Below are 26153 nucleotides of genomic sequence, written 5' to 3'. Positions count from 1 at the left end.
ACGTCTAATATGTAATGTAGACAATTAAGATAAAACTATCCGAAGGCCAATTTCAAAAGTTCAATGACCAAGGGGCAATGAGACTTTCTTCTCTGTAAATTCTGTTTGAATCACTTGAATTCCATGTTTACACTTGTGTGTCTGCAAATGACAGATTTTTTTTTTCATCCAAGACAGTGATTTGGTGGTAATGGTATTAATGCATAAAATGGTGCAGGGCAAATATTGCTCAGTAGTATAGCATTTTAAGCTTAGTAGATATTCTTGTGTTTCATGAAGTATGTTGGCTGGCTGTTGATTCTCTTTCTAGGGAGGAGGCAAGAGAAGTACGCCAAAAAGTTTCAGAACAAGGGAACCCATCAGCTTTTAAAGACTTTTCTAAAGTTATTTTGAGGTACTGAAAGCTATTTTTTTTAGTCAATTGCCTTCTACAAAATTGGATTGCAAGGTTGATAACTTGTTTCTACTTGCCTCCCCACAATTAAGATCCTTACCGAGTACCAAATGATATCATTACCGTCAATCCATAAGCTATATTGCAAAAACGAAGTGGACTACAAATAATTTGCTTTAGTCTGCCTGTCCTCACAGCTCTTTCATTTGTCTCTTCACCACCCATACTTTACCCCCTTTAAGTTATCAATACCTCACTTGTTGATTGAATATGGTGATATTTGGCGCCTTGTCATAATATCTTATTTTTCTTATTGAATTTTGCTTTCAATTTCTACTTCTTTGGTATTCCCTACTATTGTTCGAGTTTTCTCATCAAAAACTTTTTTTGATTTGTTGGTCACAAATATATACCAATTGGGAATATCAATCGCATGCTATGTGAGTTAATTATAATTCCACTTATGCGTGCATGATAAATATTTATGGCCGTGTGTCCTTTTTGTCTTGTCTGGACTTTCTACTGGGCTTCTATTTCTTCCCAGAGATCAATACTATCCCGTCATTGTGAGTGCTGTATCTTTGTATAAATTTTATGGGAATTAGGGGATGATACTTTTCTCCATCATTTATCCTTACCACTTGACGAACTTTGGTTCAAGAAATCGAATTGATGCACAAGTGCTTGAGCATTTAAACCCAACAGACGTTTCTTGTATCATGAACTATTATATATCATATTCCCTAAAGGGTCTTTCTTGTTGGCAATCGTTGCTTAATTTTCCTAAAATTTAATCCTTTTTCTATGTTGTATCTTTCTACTTTGATTTTGGGTATTTAGTTTTATTCCAAATTACTTTTCTGTTTCTTGTAGAACATAACTTTATCGAATCAAATGGTTGGTTATTTGTCCGCCGTGCACAAATCCTTTTCCTTTTGATGAGTTTTGCTTTGGTTGATTTCCAAATTTCTTTTCAGTCTCTCCTTGGCTTTAGGCCTTCATATTACTTTTGTTTCTCTTCTACATCGAGGAAATTAGACTAGAATTTGTGGTTGAGGAGTTTAGTTTAATCGTGTATAGAAACACGATCAACATGCAGGAAGACAGATTCTTCATATCGAGAGCTAGAGGCTAGAAAAAAACGGTTAAAAGATCTAGAGAAAATATACACGAATATGTCTATGCAGAAAGAGTTACAGGTATCAATATTTCAGAGAGTATGTTATACGCTTCATTTTTTCCTTGTTTCGCTGTAGGGTAATCATTTTAATGCATCATTGGTGCAGAAAAGGGGTAAGAGACGCAAACTGCGTGAAGATGAAATGGTTAGTCCCACTTCAAGACCCGTGTATAAATGACGACAGGAAAGGAAACGTTGAATAGAATACTTATATAACGAAGATTTCTTGAATGAGAACCTGAGGAGGGACGTGCAACAATATACTGTAGTCATCTGGGAAGCACAATTTTCGTAACTGTGTGGAAACTGCGTGATTTTCTAATCGGAACAACCGTAAACGTTGAAACATAATTTTTCTGTGACTGATGTTGGAAACAAAAGTATACTTCAATGTTTTCATAACCGGATCACCTTCATAACCGGAACGGTGATCGAATCGAAAAACAAATGTTGAATTTATGGTGTGACTGAAAATTGTTATATTATATAAAATAGTAATATAATATTATAAATAATGGAAAAGATATAGTTGTCGATATAGTGATATTTCATGCTTTTAAGTTCCCAAAAATACTCTGCCATTAGAGCAGTCAGATCCATCAAATTTCACTGCGAAGAACTACAATAATGTGTGTAAAGTTTATAGCTTATATTTTTAATGTCGAAATTCTTTTCCATAAAAATATAATAGAAAAAAGTGGGAAAATAGAGTGTTGTTTTGAATGTTTTATATATATATATATATATATATATATATATATATATATATATATATATATATATATATATATATATATAGAAAACTAACATTTAAAAATATGTTCTATTTAGATATATGTGTAATAAAAGAGTTACTTTGGAGAGAGTTCAAACAAGTTTTATGGTTTATGCATAAGTTTTTAGGTTTGCTACCTTTTGCTATGACAAGCGAGCAAACTTGGGCCGCCACACATCGATTTGGTATTTAAAGAATTCGGTGGTGAACCCAAGTTGGTGATTTATTGTTAAATTTTATCGTGAATTATTTAGTTCTGGCCATATGGATAAGTTGTTTTTGATACTGGGTGAGAAAATTGAAGATAAGGCATTTCTAGATTTGATAAAAAGGTTGTTTGAATGTAAGATAGTCAACATGGAATTGGGTGAGGTTTGTTTAGGCAGGGGTCTGCCTCATGAATCTGCCTTGAGTTCGATGTTGATCAATGTTTACTTTAATGGGTTTGATAAGGAAGTTCAAGAATTACTAATAAACACAAATAAAGAGATTCCTAAGTTCATGGAAAATGATCTTGTATCGGCTGAAAGAGATTCAGACCATGTTTTTTTATAAGCCATTGAAGATATATGATGTCCGATTATTGGATGAGATATTGATTGTTACTTCAGGAACAAAGATTGATGGCTTTAGAATTGAAGAATAGAGTAGTGAAGTTATTAGAACGTGATTTGGATTTGAGAGTGGATAAACTTACAACTGTCATTCATAGCACGGTTCACTACAAAAATGTGAGACCCCGAGACTAAACACTTGTAAAATAGCTTTGATGACATTTTGGTAAATAAGTTGAAAAATATAAGTTGAAAAATAACGAATAAATTTTAAGGGTAAAATGGTAAATAGTGACATATCGTTTTCATATGAAGTCCAAATGATTCGAGATTTGGATATAACGAAGAAAACTCAAAGATATAGAAGTTTCATGTTTTGAGTTTTGAAAAATTGGATCGTTTGACTGGTCCAAAATGATATACCGATGCTAAAATGTGATGGCATTTTCGTAATTATGTGATGGCATTTTCGTAATTATGTGATGGCAATGATGGCAATTTCGTAAATAATATAATATTATTAAAAAAACAAAAAAAATAAATATGAATAAATTGAATTGATTCATTCGACTCTTGCAGTGAGTCGAGAGAACGAGGGAATATTAAGAGTTTTGATTTTTTTTTCGATCGTGCGATTTATCGGTTTATCTAATCGACGAACCGACTTCAGTTTTGGGATTGTTGGCACGAGGTCTTCGATTTGAGGTATAAATTTTATATTTTTTATGATGTTTTAAATTCGTCGATTTTTGGAATAAATCCGATAATTGTTAAATCATACAAAAATTGAAAATTGTTGGGTAGTGTATGACTTTAACGGAGTAGAGAAGATTATAGTGATGTTATTTTGAATTATTCCTAATTTATTATAATTAGAGAATTTTAAACGTTGGATTGAGATTGAAGAATTATTTGTCAGTTTTTATTAATTCTGATAAATATATGCAGTAGAATAACCGACAAGAAACTAAGTTTTGAAGTCAGAATTGAATTATGCTACAATTTGAATTTGATATCAATTTTTGAAGTTTAAAAAGATATTTAAAACTTATATTATTGAATTTGAATTAGGTTATTGATTGAAATGAATATGCTATTGATGTAGATAGATTTTTATACTGAAATCTAAAGCTACAGTGGACTGGAAACGGGTCAACCCTACCGATATTAATAATAAAAAATAATACTCTTAGCATAAAAAGTAATATTTTTCATGGAAGATCCAAATAAGAGATCCATCTCACAAAATACGATTCGTGATATCGTCTCACATAAGTCTTTGCACTCAATCCGGAAGCCAATTTGCATGATTGCATTTTAGTTAATTTAGAATAATTTTTTTGCCACAATATAAAATACTTTTCATCAAATCAAGATTCTCTGCATTGGTGTCTCCTTTAAACCCTAAGCCTTCAACGCTTTCCACAGGCGAGTCTTCTGTGCTTAATAATTATTTTGAATTTGGTGTAAATACGAAAGAAAGCCGTTGTTTTTTTCTGTACCGATAATCTTCGCTGTTTCACGGTTAAATTATTTCAACTCAAGATTTTTGTTAGCCCTTTATGTTTTCTGTAGTGGTTTTTGCCTTTCTGAAGTGCGTAAATTGATTTTAAAGTTCTGTGAATTTTTTTTTGCTAGCATAAAGATGTCGTCTTTAAGGAATGCTATTCCAAGAGAAGCTCACAAGGAGCGCGCTCAGCCGTAAGTGTGATTATTTTTTGGGGTCATTAATTTCTTTATTGCCCGTTTTGAAATATTTTGACGTATATTTCCGGTTCACTTAATTGATGATTTGTTGTGTGTACCAGGCATTTGAGAATGAAATTTGGGCTGCTCGAAAGACATAAAGATTATGTCATTCGTGCACGATCCTATCACCAGAAGGAGCAGACTTTACTAGTAATTTCTACTACCCTGCGTCTTGTTGGTTTTGGTACCATTTTATGAACGAAATTTGGCGAGTTCTTATTTTATGGTAAGTCGCTTCTGCGTGTTTATAACAGAAACTTAAGGAAAAAGCAGCATTGAGGAACCCAGATGAATTTTACTTCAAGATGATTAAAACAAAAACTGTTGGCGGAGTCCGTAAACCTGAGTAAGTTGGAAAATTTTATTTTTATGAGGTTATCTGTTCTCTTTTGAGGATATTTATTTGAGTGTAATTTGAATATTAGCTGTTGAATGTGGATTTTGTAAAGGAGCCAAGCTAATAAGTACACTAACGAAAAGCTGATGTTGATGAAGACCCAAGACATTGGATATATTTTACAGAAGCTTCAAACTGAAAAAAAAGGTTTTATTTTAGAGTTTCTGGTTTGTTGGAACATTTTAATGTTCGCAATCTTGATTTTGATGTTAACAAAAATTTTCATTGTGTTTCTAACATATTTACTCAAGTGTGAAGTTGCAAACACAATCAGCCAGCTGAAACTGAATTCTGCACAAACTGAATTTCTGGCAAGCTTCGGTGATTTGATGATATCTCTCAGCTGTATGATCCAAATGACAATCCGCCAATTTGACAGATTAGAAAACTCAATTTGGGACAAGTCGTATTTCACATCAGTTGGGCAAAATCGGATGTTATCATGGTCTAACTCATCGCTGAATGACCGAACTGATGACACGAAAACAGCAATAAGTTGGGTTTGAGCAGCTGTGGTATTTTGGTCATATCTCTCAGCTCGGTTATTGAAACGAAGCGATATTTGAAAATATGATTTTTTTATTCCCAAAAAAAGGGGGAGAAATATGTTAGTTGAATTGATTGTTTATCCAAGTTTTGTGATCATCAAAAAGGGGGAGATTGTTGGAACATTTCATGTTCGCAATCTTGATTTTGATGTTAACAAAATTGTTATTGTGTTTCTAACATATTTACTCAAGTGTGAAGTTGCAAACACAAGAAGCAAGCTGAAACTAAATTCTGCACAAACTGAATTTCTGGCGAGCTTCGGTGTTTTGATGATATCTCTCAGCTGGATGATCCAAATGACAATCCACCAATTGGAATGATTAGAAAACTCAATTTGGGACAAGTCATAGTTCACATCAGTTGGGCAAAATCGGATGTTATCATTGTCTAACTGATCGCTGAATGACCGAACTGATGACATGAAAATAGCAATCAGTTTGGTTTGAGCAGCTGTGGTATTTTGGTCATATCTCTCAGCTCGGTTATTGAAACGAAGCGATTCAATATGCGTTGAAAAGATAAGACGATGATCTACAAATCATCTTCAGAAGTGAAAGTCTGAATAGAAGCTTAAGATGCTGATAAATGGAAATGAAGCTACTGGTTCTGCACAAGCTGAAACTGAACTGAACCAAACCAGCTGAAACTGAACTGAACCGAACCAGTTGAGCTGAACCAGACCAGCTGAAGACCAGTTGAACCAGACCAGCTGAAAACCAGTTGAACCAGACCAACTGAACCGAACCAGCAGCTGACCAACTGAACTGAACTGAACTGAACCAGCTGCTGACCAGCTGAACTGAACTGAACCAGCAGTTGACCAACTGAACTGAACCAGTTGCTGACTAGTTGAGTTGACCAGTCGGGAAAATTTCCAGCAAGACGAATTTGACTGTTGCACTTCCCGAAACAGTACAGAAACTTTTCAAACGGTCATTTTCTTGTGTTTAACGTATATATCATTGTTGGGGCTTATAAATACAACATATTGAAGATCAAACAAGAGCTTTCCAAGGGGATTCAAAGCATGGGCAGTTAGCATGAATGTATCAGCTAGTTGAGAGCACAAGCCCTTGCGTGAGGATATATTTGAGATGTACACTGTAAAGGATAAATTCTTCACACACAATCACTCACACATATACAAGAGAGTTTAGCATCAAAGTTTAGTTGAGTGAGTCTTCACAAAAAGACGTAAAAGATTGTGTTGTAGTCTTTGCATATGAGACATTAAACAATATGCTGATTGTGAGGTGCTGCCTACAATCTTGAGTGCTAGGAGTTCAGTTTTAGGCGGTGGGTAAGTCCTAGCCGAATGGGTTTGTACAATGAGTTGTATAAATCAAAGTCTTCTAGTGAATCCTTCCCAAGAAGAAGAAGGGGTGACGTAGGAGTTGTTAATCTCCGAACATCCATAAATAAATTCGTGTCTATTTATTTATTTCATTTACTTATCATTTCCACTGTTTTTAAAGATGCATTGTTGAAGCATTTTATGTGTTCTTCAAATACCAAAATATTGCATATCAATTGTTTGATAAAATGCTTCAACCAAAATAGTTTTACTCATTCAACTTGCATATATTTTAAATGCTTTACAAAATCTTGAATCGGTTTCTACGAAGGATTATTTTGTGTGTCTTCCGCTTGGTTTAAAAACCAAACTCGATTTAATTCATCGGTGTTCAATATTTCAAGAACCGAGCTATTGTAGCTCAACGATTACGATAACCGATCCTAACAAGTGGTATCAGAGCGAGTTGTTCTTGAAAGAACATTGAAACTGATTTTGATGTTTAAAATTCAAAAATTTCAGATTTTTTAAACATATATATGCAAAACTGAATTTTCGCGCAGCTTGCAGCGACCATGGGAAAAATGACATATCTCCTTGCTCGAGTGTCCAAATGATGAACCGCTTTTTGCTTTGCAAACTAGACTCATAGAGGTTCGCAGAAATATAAAATTTACAGCCTAATTATGCACCAAAAAATACAGTTTATTCGTTGAAGGCAGAGCATATGTGCTGCGGCAGAAAATGAGCCATGAAAAAATTGTTTAGTTATCCATCTTCTTTTATATTTTTCAAAATTTCAAAATTATAGGGGGAGAACTCATTAAAATTTTAATGGAGTTATTATTTTTAAATATTGAGGGGGAGAAAATTTTGTGCTCAAAATATTTTGAAAATATGATTTTTTGATTCACACAAAAAGGGGGAGAAATATGTTAGTTGAATTGATTGTTTATCCAACTTTTGTGATCATCAAAAAGGGGGAGATTGTTGGAACATTTCATGTTCGCAATCTTGATTTTGATGTTAACAAAACTTGTTATTGTGTTTCTAACATATTTACTCAAGTGTGAAGTTACAAACACAAGAAGCAAGCTGAAACTGAATTCTGCACAAACTGAATTTCTGGCGAGCTTCGGTGTTATGATGATATCTATCAGCTGGATGATCCAAATGACAATCTGCTAATTGGAATGATTAGAAAACTCAATTTGGGACAATCGTAGTTCACATCAAATGGGCAAAATCGGATGTTATCATGGTCTAACTGATCGCTGAATGACCGAACTGATGATACTGAAACAGCAATCAGTTGGGTTTGAGCAGCTGTGGTATTTTGGTCATATCTCTCAGCTCGATTATTGAAAGGAAGCGATTCAGTATGCATTGAAAAGATAAGACGATGATCTACAAATCATCTTCAGAAGTGAAAGTCTGAATAGAAGCTTAAGATGCTGATAAATGGAAATGAAGCTACTGGTTCTGCACAAGCTGAAACTGAACTGAACCAAACCAGCTGAAACTGAACTGAACCGAACCAGTTGAGCTGAACCAGACCAGCTGAAGACCAGTTGAACCAGACCAGCTGAAAACCAGTTGAACCAGACCAACTGAACCGAACCAGCAGCTGACCAACTGAACTGAACTGAACTGAACCAGCTGCTGACCAGCTGAACTGAACTGAACCAGCAGTTGACCAACTGAACTGAACCAGTTGCTGACCAGTTGAGTTGACCAGTCGGGAAAATTTCCAGCAAGACGAATTTGACTGTTGCACTTCCCGAAACAGTACAGAAACTTTTCAAATGGTCATTTTCTTGTGTTTAACGTATATATCATTGTTGGGGCTTATAAATACAACATATTGAAGATCAAACAAGAGCTTTCCAAGGGGGTTCAAAGCATGTGCAGTTAGCATGAATGTATCAGCTAGTTGAGAGCACAAGCCCTTGCGTGAGGATATATTTGAGATGTACACTGTAAAGGATAAATTCCTCACACACAATCACTCACACATATACAAGAGAGTTTAGCATCAAAGTTTAGTTGAGTGAGTCTTCACAAAAGACGTAAAAGATTGTGTTGTAGTCTTTGCATATGAGACATTAAACAATATGCTGATTGTGAGGTGCTGCCTACAATCTTGAGTGCTAGGAGTTCAGTTTTAGGCGGTGGGTAAGTCCTAGCTGAATGAGTTTGTACAATGAGTTGTATAAATCAAAGTCTTCTAGTGAATCCTTCCCAAGAAGAAGAAGGGGTGACGTTGGAGTTGTTAATCTCCGAACATCCATAAATAAATTCGTGTCTATTTATTTATTTCATTTACTTATCATTTCCACTGTTTTTAAAGATGCATTGTTGAAGCATTTTATGTGTTCTTCAAATACCAAAATATTGCATATCAAGTGTTTGATAAAATGCTTCAACCAAAATAGTTTTACTCATTCAACTTACATATATTTTAAATGCTTTACAAAATCTTGAATCGGTTTCTACGAAGGATTATTTTGTGTGTCTTCCGCTTGGTTTAAAAACCAAACTCGATTTAATTCATCGGTGTTCAATATTTCAAGAACCGAGCTATTGTAGCTCAACGATTACGATAACCGATCCTAACAAGTGGTATCAGAGCGAGTTGTTCTTGAAAGAACATTGAAACTGATTTTGATGTTTAAAATTCAAAAATTTCAGATTTTTTAAACATATATATGCAAAACTGAATTTTCGCGCAGCTTGCAGCGACCATGGGAAAAATGGCATATCTCCTTGCTCGAGTGTCCAAATGATGAACCGCTTTTTGCTTTGCAAACTAGACTCATAGAGGTTCGCAGAAATATAAAATTTACAGCCTAATTATGCACCAAAAAATACAGTTTATTCGTTGAAGGCAGAGCATATGTGCTGCGGCAGAAAATGAGCCATGAAAAAATTGTTTAGTTATCCATCTTCTTTTATATTTTTCAAAATTTCAAAATTATAGGGGGAGAACTCATTAAAATTTTAATGGAGTTATTATTTTTAAATATTGAGGGGGAGAAAATTTTGTGCTCAAAATATTTTGAAAATATGATTTTTTGATTCACACAAAAAGGGGGAGAAATATGTTAGTTGAATTGATTGTTTATCCAACTTTTGTGATCATCAAAAAGGGGGAGATTGTTGGAACATTTCATGTTCGCAATCTTGATTTTGATGTTAACAAAACTTGTTATTGTGTTTCTAACATATTTACTCAAGTGTGAAGTTGCAAACACAAGAAGCAAGCTGAAACTGAATTCTGCACAAACTGAATTTCTGGCGAGCTTCGGTGTTATGATGATATCTATCAGCTGGATGATCCAAATGACAATCTGCTAATTGGAATGATTAGAAAACTCAATTTGGGACAATCGTATTTCACATCAAATGGGCAAAATCGGATGTTATCATGGTCTAACTGATCGCTGAATGACCGAACTGATGACACGAAAACAGCAATCAGTTGGGTTTGAGCAGCTGTGGTATTTTGGTCATATCTCTCAGCTCGATTATTGAAATGAAGCGATTCAGTATGCATTGAAAAGATAAGACGATGATCTACAAATCATCTTCAGAAGTGAAAGTCTGAATAGAAGCTTAAGATGCTGATAAATGGAAATGAAGCTACTGGTTCTGCACAAGCTGAAACTGAACTGAACCAAACCAGCTGAAACTGAACTGAACCGAACCAGTTGAGCTGAACCAGACCAGCTGAAGACCAGTTGAACCAGACCAGCTGAAAACCAGTTGAACCAGACCAACTGAACCGAACCTGCAGTTGACCAACTGAACTGAACTGAACTGAACTGAACCAGCTGCTGACCAGCTGAACTGAACTGAACCAGCAGTTGACCAACTGAACTAAACCAGATGCTGACCAGTTGAACTGAATGACCAGTTGAGTTGACCAGTAGTTGTTCAGTCGGGAAATTTTCCAGCCAGACGAATTTGACCGTTGCATTTCCCGAAACAGTACAGAAACTTTTCAAACGGTCTTATTCTTGTGTCTAACGTATATCATTGTTGGGGCTTATAAATACAACATATTGAAGATCAAACAAGAGCTTTCCAAGGGGATTCAAAGCATGGGCAGTTAGCATGAATATATCAGCTAGTTGAGAGCACATGCCCTTGCGTGAGGATACGTTTGAGATGTACACTGTAAAGGATAAATTCCTAACACACAATCACTCACACATATACAAGAGATTTGAGCATCAAAGTTTAGTTGAGTGAGTCTTCACACAAAGACGTAAAAGATTGTGTTGTAGTCTTTGCATATGAGACATTAAACAATATGCTGATTGTGAGGTGCTGCCTACAATCTTGAGTGCTAGGAGTTCAGTTTTAGGCAGTGGGTAAGTCCTAGCTGAATGGGTTTGTACAATGAGTTGTATAAATCAAAGTATACTAGTGAATACTTCCCAAGGGGAAGAAGGGGTGATGTAGGGGTTGTTAATCTCCGAACATCCATAAACAAATTCGTGTCTATTTATTTATTGTATTTACTTATCATTTCCACTGTTTTTAAAGATGCATTGTTGAACCATTTTATGTGTTCTTCAAATACCAATATATTGCATATCAAGTCTTTGATAAAATGCTTCAACCAAAATAGTTTTACTCATTCAACTTGCATATATTTTAAATTCTTGACAAAATTTTGAATCGGTTTCTACGAAGGATTATTTTGTGTGTCTTCCGCTTGATTTAAAAATCAAACTCGATTTAATTCATCGGTGTTCAATATTTCAAGAACCGAGCTATTGTAGCTCAACGATTACGATAACCGATCCTAACACTAGTTTTTTGGGTCTCGGATTCTCGAGATAGCTTTCATGCAGGTTCTTTATTCTAAAATTTAACTTTTTGGATGCAGAAAATTGAAAGACTTAACGGTATGCTTCATTCTCTTGACAATCAGTCATCATCCAAACATGTTTATTATGCCGACAACAGGTGAGTGATCAAGCCTTTTTTCTGCTGATTCTTGATAGTTTTCATACCCATTTTTTAGAGTAGTCAATTTCATGTTATAACAGTTATGTCACCACCAAAGTTTATTCTTTTCTCATTATTAGATATGGTCGCTTCTGATAGCTCAATTAATTTATTTTTTCAAAGTCATTTTATTCCCTTCTGCTTTGGAAAGAACGTCTAATATGTAATCTAGGCAATTAAGATAAAAATATCCGAAGGACAATTTCAAAAGTTCAATGACCAAAGGGCAATGAGACTGTCTTCTCTGGAACTTCTGTTTGAATCACTTGAATTCCATGTTTACACTTGTGTGTCTGCAAATGACAGATTTTTTTTTCATCCAAGACAGTGATTTGGTGGTAATGTACTGGTCACACAAAGTATTAATGCATAAAATGGTGCAGGGCAAATATTGCTCAGTAGTATAGAATTTTGAGCTTAGTAGATATTTTTGTGTTTCATGAAGTATGTTGGCTGGCTGTTGATTTTCTTTCTAGGGAGGAGGCAAGAGAAGTACGCGAAAAAGTTTCAGAACAAGGGAATCCATCAGCTTTTAAAGACTTGCCTAAAGTTATTTTGAGGTACTGAAAGATATTTTTTTAGTCATTGCCTCCTACGAAATTGGATTGCCAGGTTGATAACCTGTTTCTACTTGCCTCCCCACAATTAAGATCCTTACCGAGTACCGAATGATATCATTACCGTCAATCCAGAAGCTATATTGCAAAAACGAAGTGGACTACAAATTTTCCTTGACAATCAAAAATAATTTGCTTTAGTCTTCCTGCCCTCACAGCTCTTTCATTTGTCTCTTCACCACCCATACTTTACCCCCTTTAAGTTATCAAAACCTCACTTGTTTATTGAATATGGTGATATTTGGCGCCTTGTCATAATATCTTATTTTTCTTATTGAATTTAGTTTTCAATTTCTACTTCTTTGGTATTCCCTGCTATTGTTCGAGTTTTCTCTTAAAAAACTTTTTTGGATTTGTTGGTCACAAATATATACCAATTGGGAATATCAATCACATGCTATGTGAGTTAATTATAATTCAATTTATGCGTGCATGATAAATATTTATGGCCGTGTCTCCTTTTTGTCTTGTCTGGACTTTCTACTGGGATTCTATTTCTTCCCAGAGATCAATACTATCCCGTCATTGTGAGTGCTGTATCTTTGTATAAATTTTATGGGAATTAGGGGATGATACTTTTCTCCATCATTTATCCTTGCCACTTGACGAACTTTGGTTCAAGAAATCGAATTGATGCACAAGTGCTAGAGCATTTAAACCCAACTGACGTGTAATGCACATGGGCTGTTCCCGTTTGGGCTTAAGTCCCCTCACGGTTATCCCATTACCCATTACTCATAGAACTTCTCCAGCCTAGACACTGGAGCTTTTACCTCCCCAAGATTAGAACCCAAGACCTCCTGGACTTATATAGATCTTGGCAGCAATCCTGGTACCAGTTGAGCGGGGTGGTGATCGCCGGTTCCATCAGTTGCATGGACAATGAGCGGCTCCTGGCAGGCTTCTAGGTGGAGGGAACATGAATGAACCGACTCACACGGGAATGAGAGGGATTCTGAGACTGTTCAATGTAATGGACTGTACAGTTGAAGAGGGCTTAAAAGATTTGATTTGTACTACTCATATCACGAAGGTGCATCTTCTTTTCGGTAGCTCATCACATAAGAACTCCAAAGTTAAGCGTGCTTGACTTAGGGCAATTTTGGGATGGGTGACCTCCTGGGAAGTTTCTCAGGGTGCGTGTGAGTGAGGACATAAGCACGCTGGAAAGACCCGTCTTGATACAGAGATGACAGTCGTCTAATCTGGGGTGTTACAAGTGGTATCAGAGCCGACCTCTCTTAGTACGGTGTGGTTCGGGGACGAACCAAGCGGAAGCTGGTGGGCATGTGAGGCCCGGGGCCGAAGAAGGCGGGGGGTGATCGCCGGTGTCATCAGTTGCACGGACAATGAGCGGCTCCTGGGAGGCTCCTGGGAGGCTTCTAGGTGGAGGGAACATGAATGAACTGACCCACACGGGAATGAGAGGGATTCCGAGACTGTTCAATGTAATGGACTGTACAGTTGAAGAGGGCTTCAAAGATTTGATTTGTACTACTCATATCACGAAAGTGCATCTTCTTTTCGGTAGCTTATCACATAAGAACTCCAAAGTTAAGCGTGCTTGACTTAGGGCAATTTTGGGATGGGTGACCTCCTGGGAATTTTCCCAGGGTGCGTGTGAGTGAGGACATAAGCACGCTGGAAAGACCCGTCTTGATACAGTGAGGACAGTCGTCGAATCTGGGGCGTTACATGACGTTTCTTGTATCATGAACTACTATCTATCATATTCCCTAAAGGGTCTTGCTTGTTGGCAATCGTTGCTGCATTTTCCTAAAATTTAATCTTTTTTCTATGATGTATCTTTCTACTTTGATTTTGGGTATTTAGTTTTATTCCAAATGACTTTTCTGTTTCTTGTAGAACATAACTTTATCAAATCAAATGGTTGGTTATCTGTCCGCCGTGCACAAATCCTTTTCCTTTTGATGAGTTTTGCATTGGTTGATTTCCAAATTTCTTTTCAGTCTCTCCTTTGCTTTAGGCCTTCATATTACTTTTGTTTCTCTTTTACATCGAGGAAGTTAGACTAGAATTTGTGGTTGAGGAGTTTAGTTTAATCGTGTATAGAAACACGGTCAACATGCAGGAAGACAGATTCTTCATATCGAGAGCTAGAGGATAGAAAAAAACGGTTAAAAGATCTAGAGAAAATATACACGGATATGTCTATGCAGAAAGAGTTACATGTATCAATATTTCAGATAGTACGTTATACGCATCATTTTTTCCTTGTTTCATTGTAGGGTAATCATTTTAATGCATCATTGGTGCAGAAAAGGGGTAAGAAACGCAAACTGCGTGAAGATGAAATGGTTAGTCCCACTTCAAGACCCGTGTATAAATGGCGATAGGAAAGGAAACATTGAATAAAATACTTATATAACGAAGATTTCTTGAATGAGAACCTGAGGAAGGGACGTGCAACAATATCCTGTAGTCATCTGGGAAGCACAATTTTCGTAACTGTGTGGAAACTGCGTGATTTTTTAATCGGAACAACCGTAAACGTTGAAACATAATTTTTCTGTGACTGATGTTGGAAACAAAATTATACTTCAATGTTTTCTTAACCGGATCACCTTCATAAGCGGACCGGTGATCGAATCGAAAAACACATGTTGAATTTATGGTGTGACTGAAAATTGTTATATTATATAAAATAATAATATAATATTATAAAAAATGAAAAAGATATAGTTACCGATATAGTGATATTTCATGCTTTTAAGTTCCCAAAAATACTCTGCCATTAGAGCAGTCAGATTCATCAAATTTCACTGCGAAGAACTACAATAATGTGTGTAAAGTCTATAGCTTATATTTTCATTGTCGAAATTCTTTTCCATAAAAATATAATAGAAAAAAGTGGGAAAATAGAGTGTTGTTTCGAATGTTTTATATATATATATATGTATATTTAGAAAACTAACATTTAAAAATATGTTCTATTTAGATATAAGTGTAATGAAAGAGTTACTTTGGAGAGAGTTCAAACAAGTTTTATGGTTTATGCATAAGTTTTTAGGTTTGCTACCTTTTGCTATGACAAGCGAGCAAACTTGGGCCGCCACACATCGATTTGGTATTTAAAGAATTCGGTGGTGAACCCAAGTTGGTGATTTATTGTTAAATTTGATCGTGAATTATTTAGTTCTGGCCATATTGATAAGTTGTTTTTGATACTGGGCGAGAAAATTGAAGATAAGGCATTTCTAGATTTGATAAAAAGGTTGTTTGAATGTAAGACAGTCAACATTGAATTGGGTGGGGTTTGTTTAGGCAGGGGTCTGCCTCAAGAATCTGCCTTGAGTTCGATGTTGATCAATGTTTACTTTAATGAGTTTGATAAGGAAGTTCAAGAATTACTATTAAACACGAATAAAGAGATTCCTAAGTTCGTGGAAAATGATCTTGTATCGGCTGAAAGAGATTCAGACTATGTTTTTTTTATAAGCCATTGAAGTTTTATGCTGTCCGATTATTGGATGAGATATTGATTGTTATTTCAGGAACAAAGATTGATGGCTTTAGAATTGAAGAAAAGAGTAGTGAAGTTATTAGAACGTGATTTGGATTTGAGAGTGGATAAACTTACAACTGTCATTCATAGCGTGGTTCACTACAAAAAAACAGAAGGCGTGGCGACGGTTTTTCCTAAACCGTCGCTATATAGCGACGGTTTTTATTAAAACAGTCGCCTATTAAATTTAGCGACAATTTACTAACACCAGTCGGTATAATAGCGACGGTTTTTCCATCAAACGTCGTTAATATTGCGACAATTCCACAAACCGTCGCCCATGTGCGACAGTCTTGTATTCTACCATCGCTATGTTAGTGACCGTTTTCAATCAACCGTTGCTTAATTTTAAAGACGACGGGTTTTATCAAAACAGTTGCTATAGAGAGACAGTTTAAATAAACCGTCGCTTAATTTGATAAGCCACGATTTTCATAAAACCGTCGCTATATAGCGACGGATTTTACAAAACCGTCGCTAAAAATAACGACGATTTTGTATAAACCGTCGCTTAATATTATCAACGGTTTATTAAAACCGTCGCAAAAATAGCGACGGTCTTATTCCAAAGAACCGTCGCTATAAGCGACGGGAGTTGAAAAACCTTCACTTCTAGAATGCGACACAGCCTCCGATGACGGATCGCGTAACCGTCGTTAAAAGCGTCGCCTTACCCTTTTCCTTATCTAAATAATAATTCCCAACTATAACAAAAGAATCATTAATATTTTCAATATCAATCTTCATAGTTTAATCTAAAAATTATTGAAACTCTAATCAAATAATTGCATGCACAATGATATTAGTATTATTAAACATTAAGAGACCTGAAGTAATTAAATTTAATGTCATTATCTAATTTTTATGTAATAAAAATCAGCTCAAACAAATGATAAAATATTTTATTTTGTTTAATAAAAAATATTGCCAAAGCCTATTTTTATAAAATTTGTGGTTTGTCTATAATTATCATATGCTAATAAATATTTCTTTATGTTTATAAACCAAATTAATCTTTTAAAATATGATATCATCTCTAACAATTTCATAAATTTGAAATAATAAAATACCATCATATTTAAGTAATTATTCTAGTTAATTATAAGAAAATCATATAAAAATTATTTCTAAATTTTTTAATATAATATCAATATTTTGTTTTTTATTTCTGTGATATCATAATTTTGTGTATTGTGTGTGTATTTGTATACTCAATCAGGAGTAGGTCTCTTGTGAGACGGTCTCACGAATCTTTATCTGTGAGACGGGTCAACCCTACCGATATTAACAATAAAAAATAATACTCTTAGCATAAAAAGTAATATTTTTCATGGAAGATTCAAATAAGAGATCCATCTCACAAAATCTCACATAAGTTTTTGCACTCTGTTGAGGATCGAAGTTGAGTTTAGAGGGGGGGGGGGGGAGTGAATAAACTCTATTCGTTTTTCCTTCTTTGAAAGAGGTACTACAATCCTGTTAGAGATGGTAGTTTATCTTGTTATGTGTACTTTCACCAAGATAACAATTATACGTGCGGAAACAATCTGATGAAGTAAATGTGAAACAATAATAACAGTAGGCAGCAGTTGTTTATGGAAGTTCGAAGATAAAATCTTCTACGTCTCCCCTTCTCCTGTTTTCAGAAGATATAACTAAAAGACTTTGGATATTACAGTACGACTCTTGTACACACCCACTTCAGAAGGACTTACACTTTTGCCTACTGAAACTCTTAGTTACTCGACGACTCAAAGTAATGTGATACACAAAGTTCTGAAAAGATTCTTTTCAGATTACAAGCTCTTCTCGATAAAGTGTAAGTGTTGTAAGAGATTGTGAAGAGTGTAAGAATCAGTAGCACGAGATGATCTTTTAAGAGATCAGATATTGCTATGAAACGTGAGCTACTTTTCTTTGTGTTGAACTCAAAGTTATCAAGGAATTCGAGATTGTCTTGTAGAATTAGAATAGCGTTGATCCTTGAAAGAATATTATGCGTAGCGTCGTGTCGCTGTAAAGATTTGTTCCAAGTATATATAAGCGACTGAGTTCAACGTTCATAATCAGAGGATGTCTTCAGGTTTCTGATAGAGTCAGCTTTATTACCAAAAATGGTTCTTGCAGAAAAGCTATAAAAGAATCAGTCTTGTTTTATACTAAACTCAGTATAGTGAATTAAATGACTCCGTATAGTATTTAATGCCGCAATTAATACTAGTACTTGGAAACCTTAACGGTAACATTTAAAATAGTCACGTTAGACAACATCTTCTACTGATTCTGTTTTTCATTTATCTTTCTACTGCTTTTGTTTTGTAAAACCAGTAGCTTCTGATATTTCTTAAAGTCTACTGTTTTCTTGAGACAGTGCTGCTGGTCTGCTGGTTTTTTTATTCTCATCGCCACAATTAATTTATGTCTATCAATTTCCCCTTTTGTGGTGATGTCAAAACCTAAACAGTAAGAAATCGTTAAACAACAGATAATCAGTAATCAGTTAAAAACAAGATAAGTAAATTTTCAATCAGTTCCAATGTCCCTGTAAACAATATCTTCATCTTGAGGGTCCTGAAATCTTCTATTCGAAGGTTCAGCTTCTGATTGCCTTGGTTCTGCTCCAGATGCAGCTCTTCCTTTTTCTTCCCCCTTTTTGGCATCAGCGGCAATCACATGGGCCAGAAGATCATCCATTCTCCCAGATAAGTTCTGAATGCCATTTGTTAACATCTCCAGATACGAAGTTTGAGTGAGATGCGATCATTGAAAACAGTGAGAGATTGAATTTGAGAATCAATCTTGGCATCCATTACTTCCATAGAGGCAGAGAATGATCGAAATAGATCATCATGCTCAGTGAGTCGATTGTGAATGTCAGTTTGAGCGAGCACGATGTTACTGTTATGTCTGGATACGGCTTGTCTGAAAACAATGGTATCAGCGTGCATTTTCTCCATGGATTCCGCCGTTTTATATATCTCTTTACTCATTCGTTCTCTGAAGAACTGAGCACCAACATTTTCTGATGCATTTTCATAGGAGATCCTCTTGACAAATTCAATCAGGTTATTGAGTTCCCTTTGCAGAACATCAATTTGATGTCTAAAGACTCAACATGTATATATCGTGAATAACAAATAAATATATCGTAAAATCGCATGCAACTTAAAAATATCATATCATAAAGCGTGCGGTGATAAACGTATCATGAATAATTATAACTACGTGCATATCTGAAAATCATATGTAAAATCTTTGCTCAATAGAGCTCTGTCATATCATATCATAATTTTCTGATAGAGATAATGTTTCTAAGCTAGTGGCCCATAACATAACGTAAGCGCCTAATCAGACTAAACCACAGTATACTGGGCGGTAGAGATCACCACAGCCCTTGGACTGGATATTCGTACCCATACATAATCGTAAACCGGTCGTAAGTCACCAGGTGGAGAGGTCCTCGGTTGCGCCTACCGACTTCCAAACCCATAAGCATAAGGTGGCCACTAGACATATATCATATATCTCAAAAATAAACATTTATATTTTTATGCACGTAATATAATTATAAACTTATTTATACCGGATGAATTGGATCGCTCCCAGGCTTGCTGCGACTTAATTCTAATATCTGACACATGCAAATAATATTATCTTGAATTAAACTTGACAATAGAACCAAAAACGAGACGATTACGACCAACAACTTGATTTTCAATCATGGTATTGTATCAACCCGAACCAACATTAAACCGACGTTTAACCATGATTAAAACTACCCCAAACATCTTGAAAAATATGCATAAGAACTGAAAAACACGAAAATAGGTGAAAGGAATCCAAAAACATAAAACACTCTTTCGAGAGTCATTTTGGCACCTTTCACCGTAAATTCTCGTATGACCTCTAAAATCGACCAAATCATGAACGGCAAAAAACATGACCTTCCTAACTCATTAGGGTACTGTCCAGTCCAAGGCCATGGGCTAAAAGCCAACCAAGAACTCAAACAAGCACCAAAACCGAAGCTCAAAGCTGCTGGAAAAGTGCAGCAGTAACAGTTTACTTGTTTGTGGTGAAAATCCTAAAATAAATGACTATGTGTAAAGCCCAAAAATCAGTATACGTAAAATCCATGCATATATTTAATTTATGAAATTTATTATTTTAATTATTTATGTTTATTTAATGTAAGTTAAAATGTTTTTTTTAGAGTTTTATGTTTCAGGCGATTATTCGAGGCGAGATCGAGGAAAGGAGATCAGGACGATTTTTAGTAAATTTTAATGCAGTATTTTATTTAAGATAAGGATGGAGTATTTTAAATAATTTAATTAATTTTAGTAATTTAAGAGCTTAATTAAATTATTTAAATGATTAATTGATTTTAAAATTTTAGAATTGTAGTATTTGTGCATCTTATTTAAATTTAAAATTTATAATGAGGTTAATATGAGATTTATTTTAAATTAGTATGTTAAATGTTTTTAAATAGATTTTTTTTATATTAAATATATATGTTACAATTGTTTATATATGTAGATATATATATATATATATATATATACACATATATATATTTCAACACACAAGCACACACACTTTGACTCACACACACTCACACATTTACACACACATATACACGTACACACACACAACACAAAAAACAAAACAAAACACAAAAACAAACCTTTCAAACCTTTTGACTAAGGAGATGGAAATGTTTCCCAAACTCTCCATTCTCAATCACTTCTCCAATTATTTCCTCTCCCCTCTCCCTTCATCAAACGCATCTTCTTTATAAAATTCCAGCAAGTTTAGTTTAGTTTTATTCAAAGAAAAATAGAGCAAAGTTCATCCCGGATCTTCTCCCGTATCATCTCCATTTCGGTATCGTCGTTACGGTATTTTTTAAATATCAAAAGGCACGTATAATCTGTTCTTGCTGCATCGATCATGTCATATTATGTGTTGAGTTGTTTTTAAGCATAAAAATGTATATATGATGTAGAAGTTTGAGCAAGAAATGTATTGAATATGTTTTGAACAAATTTTAGATCCGAAAACTCATGTTTTGATGTTCTTTCGAAAAGTGCAATTTTTCGATATATATTTTGAGAAAACTTTTAACTACAAAAACGTAGATCTTTTCGATACGTTAGATTTGATATAAAATTCGAGTTATTTGGATTAAAAACGAGTGAGTTATGATGTTTTTCGTATGACTGCTCAAATCGTGTTTCAAGAAAGTTATGAATGTTGATTATGTTCTCGAAGATAATTGTTGCAGGCTTCGTTGGGCATCGCCGGGCTTGTGCTACTGTATTTAGGTATGTTATGGGATGTGTTTAGATGTTATTTGGTGGTTCGTTTGGGTCGGGATTGGCTTGGAATGTAATAGAAGTCGTAGGAAGCGAAACGATGTCGAATTACGGCTTATTGTTGTATTGAAGTTATTTGTCGATGCTTGGGGTGTTTGTATGGATTTCAATCAATGTAATAATATCCTAAGATGAGTCTTGAGGTGTTGGTTCATGTTCCTTAGGCTTGGGTTGAAAGAATGAATTGAATTTTCGTGAATTTCCATGTCTAGTATGTACCCGGACCCCTACACGGAGTCCGTGTCCGTTTTCCATCAAAAATACAAAATTTTCGAGCCTACCCGGACCCGTACACGGACCCCTACACAGGGTCCGTGTACCCCTTTTTAAAAAAAAAATTTAAAACAAAAAAATTTTTTTTTTTAAATTTTTTAGGATTTGCTTCGGGGTTCTATATCATGGTTTAGCACCATGCTTAAAATTTATTTATGTAAAAATATAGGATTTGTTTTTATGGTTTTATGTCATGGTTTAGTACGATAATTATACGAGGTCAAGTCCGGAGCGAACTAGAAGGTCATAAGCTATTTTTTTTTTAACTTTGGTGGTGAGCTCAAGTACCTACGTCTAAGACATGCAAGTTAAGTATTTTAAATTCATGTTAGTATGTGCAGCAACGGCCCCGATCGAAGTCCAACGAATCCCTCAACGCCAAGTAAGTATGTATGACGTGCAAAGAAAATATTTGAAGTTTTTGAGGTATGCTAAATGTCTTGTGACCAAAAGTGAATGGGTTTGGAAGTCGGTGAACGTGGTCGAGGACCTCTCCACCCCGTTAAATTATGAACGGGTTTGAAGTTAGGATTGGAAAGCATTAAATTATGAACGGGGACCAATCCGCCCGTTAAATTATGAACGGGTTAGATCGTGGTTGTGAAGCGTTAAATTATGAACGTGGATCAACTGGCCTGTTAAATTATGAACAGGGATCTCATGTATGTGGCAGTGGATACGTCCCTGTCAGCCTAGTACTGTGGTTTGTCTGATCAGATATTTATTATGTTAAGGGTCACTTGCTTTGAAACATCCTCTACGCAAAATGATGAAGTTAAGTATGTTGAAGTATGAAAGTATGTTTAAAGAAAAGTTTATGTGATGGCACGTCATATTATGTATGCATGTATGTTCAAAGTTTATGCAAAGCTCAAGTTTATGAAAGTTCAAGTTATTATGCAAGTTCAAGTTTCAAAGTATGTATGTTCAAGTTCAAAGAAGTTTATGAGAGTTCAAAGTTATTATGAAAGTTTAAGTTTATTAATAGTTCAAGTTTATTACGCAAAGTTTAAGTTTCAAGTATATATGTTATATTTTGAAGTTGTATGTGGTTTTATTATGTAATACTCGTTATTCCCAGTTTATACGTGTTGAGTCTTTAGACTCACTAGACTTGATCGATGCAGGTGAGTATGTTGATGAGGAGACAGGAGGTGGCGACCAAGGGGCAGGCTTGGACTGAGCGGAAGGCTAAACCCGAGGACCACTATGTTTATGTTTTATGAAAACTTTAAAATATTATGTTTTTATGTTGGTTGTGAAATGATTTGGAATAAGTACTTTGTTGGAAAATTTGAGTATGGGATGTTGATTTTAAATATTATTATGTTGAATGATAAGTAACGACTGTATGAATTTTATGTTTAAGAAAATTTTTAATTTTTCGCAAATTTTGAATGGTAAAAACTACGGTACGTTACAGTTGGTATCAGAGCGGTGTTCTTGTAAAGGGTTATGCCTACTGCCAGTCGCAAGAAGCTCATAAGGTCACACCTCAAGTCTGTAAGTTTTAAGTTTTCAAAGATTTATGTTACTGTAGTATGCATTAATTTATTATTTTCAGCATGTCCATACTTTTAAGTTCAGTTACGTGAATCCTATGTTATTTATATCATGTTCATATGCATGTTGGGTTTACGTATTGGGTAATTTTAGAACAGTATGGCTCCTAGACGTTTGATTGCCCGTGGAGCTAGGGATGAGGACCAAGAGTCTAGTGATGGGGAAAGAGCCACTCCTCCTCCTCGACCTCCAGATATGCAGGCGCAGATGCTTGCAGCTATGACGCAGTTCTTCGCACAGGTTGCGGGGAATCCAGCTCCAGCAGCAGGAGGTACAGGACCGAGGACTCAACCGGAGGCAGTGTACGAGAGATTTCAGAAGATGAATCCTCAGAAGTTCTCAGGGACTACGAATCCTATGGTGGCGGAAGAGTGGGTTAAGTCTATAGAGGTGATCTTTGAGTATATGGAATTGCAGGATGTGGATCGAGTCCGATGTGCCATTTTTCTCCTAGCAGGGGATGCAAGACGATGGTGGGACAGTGCATCGGTGGCAGTTAATTTGCCGATGTTGTCTTGGGATGGATTCAAAGAGATGTTCTTCGCTAAGTACTTCACTGAGGAGGTACAGGCCCGTTTGACTACGGAATTTATGACACTACGACAAGGAGATAGTAGTGTGGCTGAGTTTGTGAGAAAGTTTGAACAGGGTTGCTACTTTGTGCCACTCATAGCTAATGATGCTCGAGCAAAACTAAGACATTTCATGGGTGGTTTACGGCCAGTCTTGCGCCGTGATGTGAGAGTAACTGGCCTTACTACATATGCAGCTGCCGTTTCTGGAGCTCTGGCGGCGGAGCAAGACCAGAGAGACATTGAGACTGATAGGTTGGGCAAGAGGCCCTACCAGGCACCACCACAGCCACAACATCAGCATCAGCGACCCCAGTACAAGAAACCTTTTCAGGGGCAGCCTGGGAAGAAGCCTTACCAAGGACCACCTAGGGGCAAGGGTCCTATCCAGCAGCAGGGGGCGCCTCAGAGGCCAGTTGTTTTCCCAATGTGCCCGAAGTGTAACCGCCAGCACCCAGGACCATGCTTGTATGGATCAGGCAAGTGTTTTAAATGTGGATCTACGGATCACATGCTGAAGCAGTGTCCTCAGTGGAAGCAGCCAACCCAAGGGAGGGTATTCGCCATGCACGCACAGGAGGCGAACCCAGACACTACACTACTGACCGGTAATCATTTCTATTTAAGCTCGGTATTATTTGCCTTGCATGTGGAAATTTTATTTGAGATTATTAGTGTACTAGTAAGATTTTAGATTGACTTGGAATATATTGATTTCAACTATGCTTAAAGTTAACTGCTAGTATTTTGGGATATAATTTTGGTGTTATGCTAACATCTCTTAGGAAATATTTTCATAAAGAGATTAGCCACAACTGCACTGATAGATTCAGGAGCCACTCACTCCTTTATATCGGAGACCTTTGCTAATCATTTGGACATCAAGTCCATTGGCCTAGACGTGAACTTTTCAGTGACACTTCCATCAGGGGAAGAGTTGTTAGCCACCAGTGTGGTCAGAGATATTGATCTAGAACTGCAGGGTCACTTGGTGTATGCAGATTTGATCATATTGCCAATGCCAGAGTTTGATATCATTTTGGGAATGGATTGGTTGACAAAGAATCGAGTTCTTATTGATTTTCAGAAGAGATCAGTGTTGATCAGACCATTAGGCATGGAGCAGTTTCTATTCGAGCCAGCTAGATGGAGGAATTTTCCTCGCATGATCTCCTGTATACAGGCGAGGAGATTGATTTCCAAAGGGTGTCAGGCTTTCTTGGCCAGTATTGTGTCAGCACCTGATGTAACCACTCCATCTATATCAGATGTTCCAGTAGTCAGAGATTTTCCAGACGTCTTTCCAGATGATGTTTCAGGACTTCCACCAGATAGAGAAGTGGAGTTTGCCATCGATCTCATGCCAGGTACCGTGCCAATCTCTAAGAAACCATACAGATTAGCTCCAGCGGAGATGTTAGAACTCAAGCAACAGATACAGGAGCTTCTGGACAAGGAATTTATTCGCCCAAGCTTCTCACCTTGGGGAGCACCGGTACTATTTGTGAAAAAGAAAGATGGGAGCATGAAGCTGTGCATCGATTACCGTGAGTTAAATAAGGTGACGATCAAGAATAAGTATCCATTGCATAGAATAGAAGATTTGTTTGATCAATTGCAAGGAGCTACTGTATTTTCTAAGATAGATCTTCGATCAGGATATCATCAATTGAAAGTGAAGGATGCAGATGTCCACAAGACAGATTTCAGGACCCGGTATGGGCATTACGAGTTCTTAGTGATGCCGTTTGGAGTAACGAATACTCCAGCTATTTTCATGGATCTAATGAACCGAGTATTCCATCAGTATCTTGATCAGTTCGTCATAGTATTTATTGACGACATCCTCATATACTCGAAGAGCCATGAAGAACATAACCAGCATTTGAGGATAGTCTTACAGATTCTTCAGAGTCGCAAGTTATTTGCGAAATTCAGTAAGTGCGAATTTTGGTTGGAAAAGGTAGCGTTTTTGGGTCATATAGTATCTAGTAGTGGTATCGAGGTGGATCCAGCGAAAGTAGCAACTGTCAAGGAATGGGTTGAACCAAAGAATGCATCTGAGATCCAAAGTTTTCTGGGTTTAGCTGGTTACTACCGTAAGTTCATTCAAGGATTCTCGTCAATAGCAGTGCCACTCACTTCACTTACTAAGAAGAATGCTAAGTTTGTGTGGAGCGATGAATGTCAGAAGAGCTTCGATACTTTGAAGCAAGCTCTTATTTCAGCACCAGTGTTAGCCATGCCATCAGGACAAGGAGATTTTGTGTTATACACTGATGCATCTAAGCTCGGTTTAGGAGCAGTAAT

At 36.1% G+C, this 26153-nt stretch overlaps 1 protein-coding gene across 4 annotated transcripts in view; it reads left to right on the top strand.

Moving 5' to 3' along the window:
* The first annotated feature begins 308 nt into the window (after positions 1-308).
* LOC140803098 (probable U3 small nucleolar RNA-associated protein 11) overlaps positions 309-26153 on the top strand; it is a 54376-nt gene continuing 28531 nt past the window's right edge. The window contains exons 1-8 of one of the 4 annotated variants that reach the window (XM_073158801.1): positions 4549-4604; positions 4712-4802; positions 4907-4998; positions 5102-5216; positions 11790-11869; positions 12388-12471; positions 14621-14720; positions 14808-15070. In XM_073158801.1, coding sequence (XP_073014902.1) covers positions 4549-4604; positions 4712-4802; positions 4907-4998; positions 5102-5216; positions 11790-11869; positions 12388-12471; positions 14621-14720; positions 14808-14885 — 696 coding nt within the window. In that variant the 3' untranslated portion in view covers positions 14886-15070. Of the gene's footprint in view, positions 395-1493; positions 1594-1680; positions 1817-4482; positions 4605-4711; positions 4803-4906; positions 4999-5101; positions 5217-11789; positions 11870-12387; positions 12472-14620; positions 14721-14807; positions 15071-26153 lie in introns of those variants that run through there. The other 3 variants (XR_012111759.1, XR_012111761.1, XR_012111763.1) reach the window with 3 other exon arrangements.

This window comes from Primulina eburnea, chromosome 10 (genome assembly GCF_022965805.1).
Source record: "Primulina eburnea isolate SZY01 chromosome 10, ASM2296580v1, whole genome shotgun sequence".
In the NCBI taxonomy this organism is placed as follows: Eukaryota; Viridiplantae; Streptophyta; class Magnoliopsida; order Lamiales; family Gesneriaceae; genus Primulina; species Primulina eburnea.
Note: the sequence above shows the minus strand (reverse complement) of the source record. Positions and strands in the feature narration are given on the sequence as shown.